The 6,615-nt window shown below is 47.8% G+C and overlaps 1 protein-coding gene and 1 long non-coding RNA gene across 3 annotated transcripts; one reads left to right on the top strand and one right to left on the bottom strand.

Annotated features, from left to right (window-relative positions):
• Positions 1-512: 512 nt before the first annotated feature.
• Positions 513-2,838, bottom strand: LOC114783783 (uncharacterized). Its single transcript, XR_003748554.1, has 4 exons — positions 2,518-2,838; positions 2,166-2,422; positions 1,423-1,486; positions 513-1,189 (listed from the first exon to the last, which is right to left on the bottom strand). It is a non-coding gene; the product is annotated as an uncharacterized LOC114783783 (long non-coding RNA).
• Positions 2,189-3,831, top strand: LOC114783782 (transcription elongation factor A N-terminal and central domain-containing protein-like). Of its 2 annotated transcripts, none has more exons than XM_028969274.1 (2): positions 2,189-2,356; positions 2,497-3,831. In XM_028969274.1, the coding sequence occupies exon 2, from the start codon at positions 2,498-2,500 to the stop codon at positions 3,389-3,391; it is 894 nt and encodes a 297-aa protein (XP_028825107.1). In that variant the 5' UTR covers positions 2,189-2,356; position 2,497; the 3' UTR covers positions 3,392-3,831. The 2 variants fall into 2 exon arrangements, with proteins under 2 accessions (XP_028825107.1, XP_028825106.1); XM_028969273.1 differs by having other exon boundaries at positions 2,189-2,383.
• Positions 3,832-6,615: the final 2,784 nt, after the last annotated feature.

Below are 6,615 nucleotides of genomic sequence, written 5' to 3'. Positions count from 1 at the left end.
AGCTGAGTGCCTCTTAGCGTTTGTTTCCACTGCTAATGGACGTGAAAATTATAGTCCATTTCCAGGAGTAATGGCTAATTATAAAGTTATACAGTCAGCCATCTTGAGTTTTGAGTGGCTTCTGTCGTGTGTGTGTGTATTTACAAACTGAAAATGCCCACTGAGACCTGTGGAAATCACCATAAGATAAAAAAGATCCTCTGCACCAGGCCTGGCTCTTCGGAGGCACGACTTCTGTATTTCGATGGCCGTGTCAACGACTGCGTGCGCGTGTGTGAGAGAAGGCGGAGCAAAGAGACACCAGCAACATCACACAACAGACAACTTCCCCTACTCTGCATATCAGACACGAAATACTGTATATCCAGTTTGATTAGATTGTAAATGATTAGAAATATAGAACATTGCTTGACTCGCACAATTGAAAAGTTTTTTATCATTTTTAAACTTTATGCTGCAAGTAACATGAAGTCACGCCCCCACAATTCAGTTTGGTGCTGTATGACGTCCGTGGTAAGAACTAATCTGGGAATATTTATATGTATTCATATTATCTATACAGTATAAACCTGGAGACGGGTCTGATCCTGCTGTAGTCCTTTACTTTTGGACTGGACCTGAGAAGGAGGCCGTGCATAAAGGTTCTACATATTTCAGTTAATTGCAGCAGGCGAGACACAGACTGTGGACCCCTGGCTGGTTCAGAGTGGATGATGAGCTGTTTTCGGGCGGTGTACAGTGACGTACAGTGACATCGTTCCGGGCTCGGCAGGGCCGAGGCGAGTTCTTGCTGCATCACTGCGCTGACAGTGAGACACATGGACAGCCGAGGTCCATCACAGCACAGACAGAGGCTTCCATCCCCCCACGTCTGAGTTCGCTTGTGGTACAGAGTTGGGTCGTGTGGTGTGTGGGAGATGTCACTGTGCTCCATCTCTTCATCATTCGTCAAACGCTCACTTCCTCATTGCAACGGGCCAGACAGGAAATGACAGGGGTGCAACTTCCTCTTGGCGTTGCTGGGGAGAAACAGCAAAGCTGCCGGCCCCCTCTCGTGTCAGCATGAGGAACTGCGGCTCACGCGCCCTGCAGACAGCCATGTGAATGCGGGTGTGTTTGTCCGAGGAGACACGACCTCCGCCCTGGGACCGGACCGTCCTCAGGGACTCAGTAGAGACCAGAGCTAAACCTGAAGAGCAAGAGAGATAAGGATGGGGTTGGTCAAAACCAGTCCCATTTACTACAGCCCCACCCAAACCTACACACGTGTGTGTGTGTGTGTGTGTGTCTGTGTTTGTTTTGTGAGTGTGAAGTTGCATGAGTGAACACTGGATCCTTGAAACCCAAGGGTAGATCAGCAGACAGACAGTCTGTCTGTGTGTGTGTGTGTGTGTGTGTGTGTGTGTGTGTGTGTGCCAGGACCTTGAGAAATGACTGATGACAGATAAGCTAGTGCCCGTAGGTGCCTGTTTTGGTTGTGTCTGTGCTGTAAAAAGAGACACGAGACTTATCAAACACGAACAAGCAATACAGACACACACACATATATACTTATATACACACATAAACAAGACAAGATGAAGCCAGAGGACGTTCTTTTCTGGTGAACGTGACAGACTCTGCAGTGGAAAATGTCTCCCACAGGCACACACTTGCCTGGGAATGTCTGGCGCAGGGAAACCGGCCTGCAGGAGAATCTCCAGCTCCCTTTTCAATAGATGTTCTTCTAAATTAGAGAAGAGTCACGCAGAATCCTGCCTTTAAAATGATTTTCATGGTACTGAGGGTACCGTCTGCCCCTTCCAGAAGGCCGTTTTAGGCAATTTCGCATTTTTTACTGCAGGGAGCAACGAAGAGCATGCAGGTCGAGAGCCACTTCCTCATTCACCCAACATGACTTGACTGGAGCTGGAATTGCGTAATGTTGCAAGCTATGGCTGCCCTGGCGTGTATGTGCACATGTGTGTTGATGTGCAAGGCAAAATGTTCTTAAAACGGCACGATATCCAGGACCCAGCGAATGTATAAATGAACTCAGTTTAAGCCTCTAATGAATAAATGCCGAGCGACCTTTGAACTTTTTAATAAACCTCCGCCACGCCCCCGCTTCGACACACTGCAGAGATGTCATGCATGTTTTAAAAAGACAAGTCAAAAGTATTGACCTTTTCTCGGCTTCTCCTGACACCTGGCGGCCGGAGGCGGCATCGCAGCTTGTTCCCCGGCCAAGATGGCGGCGGGGCGCACGGAGCCGGGCGTGACGCTGGCGACAGCGTGAAAGGGTCGTCCAGTTCGTCCTTTCCGGCGTCTTTCTGCAGCGACAGCTGGGCGCTTCGTTCCCTTTTCGGCCGGATTGGTCTGTGTTACTAACCCACTGTGATTGGTCAGTTTCCGCTGACCATCAGGGATTTTTTTATGGACTCTGCCGTCAAAATAACATTAATAAAATGATTAGTTATTAATTGTTAATGCAGTTAAATATTTTTTTTTTTTTAGAATGGACACCACGGAGCTCACACGGCTCAGCAGACAGCTAGAGAAGCTCCACGAGGACTGTGACTATGGAGACATCGTGTCCCTGCTGTCCCCCCTCGCCACGTGTCACGTGACCCTGGAGCAGCTGCAGGACACCGACATCGGCCGGGTCCTGCACCGACTCGTCAGGTCCTGCCCCAACACCGGCGTGCAGAGACACGCCAAGGCCCTGCTGTCTTGCTGGAGGAAACGTCACACGCAGCGTCTGAGGCGCAGGAGCAGCGATGACGTCACTTCCTGTCTCGTCCACGCTGGCTCAGAGTCCACGGGAGGAGCAGATGAGGAAGCTCTTCAGAAGCAGGACTCAACATCTGAAACCCACACCAGCGCCATACGGGAGAAGTGTGTGGAGCTGCTGGCGTCTGCTGTGGATCCGGAAGGTTCCGAGGAGAACCCAACCCTCGCCAGGAACATCGAGAGTCACGTTTACTCGCTGCACAAGTCGAACGTGACCAGGTACAAATCGTGCGTCCGCAGCAAGGTGGCCAACCTCCGGAACCCCAAGTGCGCCCACCTACGCCGGACCCTGCTGGCGGGGACCCTGGCACCCGAAGCCTTCGCCGCCATGTCGGCAGCGGAGATGGCGGGGCCCGAGCTGCGGCGGCTGAGGGACGTTTACACCGCGGAGGCCATCGACGAGCATCAGCTGCCCCGCGGGGTGGAGGGCACGCCCACGCGCCGGCTCCGCTGCCGCCGGTGCCGGGGCGCGGACTGCAGGGTGTCGCAGGTCTCCCGCGGGACGCTGTTTCTGCCCGCCTGGGTGCGCCAGGGCAGCCCTGACCAGGATGCCATGACCTTCGTCACCTGCTCGGCCTGCGGCCAGCAGTGGTACCAGAGTGGCTGGGTGTGTTTTTGAGCACGCCGATGCCGTCAGTGGACGAACGTTTCTATGAACTTGATGCACGTGTGAGATGGTTCCTGGAGGAACCATGATGATTTCGCTGGGGCAGTGGTGACCCCGTAATCAGAAGGTTGCAGGTTCGAATCCCGATCCGCCAAGGTGCCACTGAGCAAAGCACCGTCCCCACACACTACTCCCCGGGCACCTGTCATGGCTGCCCACTGCTCACTGATGGGTTAAATGCAGAGGACAAATTTCACTGTGTGCAACGTGTGCTGTGCTGCTGTGACAATCACTTCACTTTCAGATTTGTTAAATGGTCAATGTTGTTGAGGTCGAAGTTTATTGTCATATGTACAAAGTACAGTGTACAGAGCACAATGAAATTCTTACTTGAAAATAGGGCTGCAACAACTAATCGATTAAATCGATAAAAATTGATTACTAAAAGAGCTGGCAACGAATTTCCTAATCGATTCGTTATGTTGCGTGACGCGGAGACTGTCCCTGTAACTACTGATTGTAAGTCGCTCTGGATAAGGGTGTCTGATAAATGCTGTGAATGTAAATGTTTACCCGTCATCCAGCTTGATAAGCATGACAAGTTAGCGTTAGCGCGTTAATAACAGTAGTAAAGCAGGGGTGCTATAGTTACTTAGCATTAAAAGACTAAAGACGTGTTTTTATTCACTTGCCTTTTTTGGACCATTCATTTTTCAATCTGTTGTCATGTATAGATACACTGCAAAAAAAGCTAATTTTGTCTCGTTTCCAGTCCAAATATCTAAAAAATCTTAAATCAATATTACTAGACAAGAAAAATGGCATGAGAAAATTAAGTGATGCTTAAAACTTCTGTTTGAGATTATATCTCATTAAGATTAGTTTTCTTACCCCATTGTCAGATAATTTTGCTTGTTTTAAACAATCAATCACTAAATTTGAGATGTTTTATCAGAAAACAAGACATAATTTCTTATGCTATTTCATGTGTCTAGTAAATGTATCTTGATTTAAGATTTTGTAGAGATTTGGACTGAAATCAGGACAAAACTACTAAGTTAGAAAAGCATTTTTTGCAGTGTGTGTGTGTGTCAGTGTGAGAGTTTGTGAGTGTGTGCGTCTGCGAGTGTCTGCATCTGCAGTGTAGTGTAGAGAACAAGTTCTGACATTCAAACAAATCCTGTTAAATTTTCTGATTTTTATTGTTCTTTATTTGTTTATAAATTGTTTATCGTTCTGGCAGCTCAGGTGGCACTTTATTTAAAAAAAAAAAAGTATATTTGTCAGATGTAAAGCATACATGTATGTTTTTTTGTGTTAGTCAAATTTTATTTTATTTTAATTATTATTATAACAGCTGAAAGAGCAACATGTTTGTGCACTTTCTAAAGATTTTGGTTCTGTTTTTGAATAAAGGGTTGGAAATGAATGCTTTTCTTGTTTTTTTTTGTTTTGTTTTTTTTTATCCGATTCTACGATTAATAAAAAAAAAATAGTCCACAGATTAATCGATTATTAAAATAATCGTTAGACGCAGCCCTACTTGAAAACCCTCCCACGCTGACAGAACATAAAACATGATACACAGAAGACATAGAAGAATGGGGTGGTAGTAGCCTAGCGGGTAACACACTCGCCTATGAACCAGAGGACCCAGGTTCAAACCCCACTTACTACCATCGTGTCCCTGAGCAAGACACTTAACCCTGAGTGTCTCCAGGGGGGGGGACTGTCCTTGTAACTACTGACTGTAAGTCGCTCTGGATAAGGGCGTCTGGTAAATGCTGTAAATGTAAAATGTAAATGTAGAAAACAAACTGGTGCAGCGGCAATAAATAAGTCACAGGCTAAGTTGCATAATGTAAATAGGTAAGTTGCATGTAGTAAAGCGTAAGGTGACGATGCAGTATACGTTGTTTTTTGTTCCAGTATTGCACTTGTGTGAAGAATTGATTTATTACAGTTACTGAAAATGAAGTGATTGTCATTTTGAAACACAGCAGCACAGGACATGGTGACACGGTGAAATGTGTCCTCTGCATTTAACCCATCACCCTGAGTGAGCAGTGGGCAGCCATGACAGGCGCCCAGGGAGCAGTGTGTGGGGACGGTGCTTTGCTCAGTGGCACCTCAGTGGCACCTCAGTGGCACCTTGGCGGATCGGGATTCGAACCGGCAACCTTCTGATTACGGGGCCGCTTCCTTAACCGCTAGGCCACCGCTGCCCCTGTGTACTGTGTGTTGAATAGCCCGATGGCACCGGGGTAGGAACTGTCCCTCAATCGTGTGGTGCGTGTGGGGATTGTCCTGAGTAAAAAGTGAAGGTGCAGGGCGGCTGGGGTCTTGCTCTTGGTTTTCCTGAGACGGCGCGTGCTGTAAATGTCCGTCATTGCTGGGAGCGGTGTGCCCGTGGTCCTCTGAGCTGTTGTCACCGCCCCCTGCAGAGCTTTCTCGCACCAAGACGCAACTCTCCCCTTCGAGGGTGGACTCCACAGCGCACCTGTAGAAGCTGCTGAGGACGGAGGTGGATACCCCAGCCTTCTTGGTGGGCGTTTTTGGTGACCGCTGCTGTGTGTTCTGTCACCATGATTAAATGTCCCGAATGTCCTCATGCTAGTAATGTCTAATCTCGTTTCAAGATGGAAAGTGAACAGCAGATCGTCAGATACGCGTTTCATAAACTTTTCTTTTCTTATTTTTATTTCGATGACGGTAACGTATGCAAAAGTTAGTTTTTTATGATGATGATGATGATGATCCAGTAATACACAAAAAGCATTTAGTACGGTCCCGTCTCAGTTTTGCGAGATGAAAATAGTTTTAAACTCCCGTTTTGATGGTCTCGCAGCCTAATATTAATATCTGTGGTTGCTTTTCACTCTGACAAACGAGAATTTTAAATCCCAGTGAGTTTTTATTCCTGGTAGAAATAAAACCAACCCCGTTTAACCCCCTCTCCCAGCATCGATTGATTTAATGAACACATACTGGTGCAAGATAAGAAATGATCTTCATCATTATTGAACGAGCGGCATCATGTCCAGTGGAGTGAAGTCAGATCGCAGGATGTGGCTGTTCTCGTGGTGAAACCGAGGATTCCTGACGCGGTGTAGAAAGGTGCACGGAATCGTCTCTTCGCCCCGGGTCGCGACCCCTGATGCGCTTGGTGCTGTGTGAAGAATCTTCATGTTCTCGTGCCCAGCGTTCCTGAAGAATTCCGGTCCTCCCGGGATATT

Source organism: Denticeps clupeoides, unplaced genomic scaffold (assembly GCF_900700375.1).
Source record: "Denticeps clupeoides unplaced genomic scaffold, fDenClu1.1, whole genome shotgun sequence".
NCBI lineage: Eukaryota > Metazoa > Chordata > Actinopteri > Clupeiformes > Denticipitidae > Denticeps > Denticeps clupeoides.
This window is presented reverse-complemented; position numbering and strand designations above follow the sequence as displayed.

Coding starts and splice junctions, on each gene's coding strand:
- LOC114783782 (XM_028969274.1), top strand. CDS start 2,498: ATGGACACCACGGAGCTCACACGGCTCAGCAGACAGCTAGAGAAGCTC.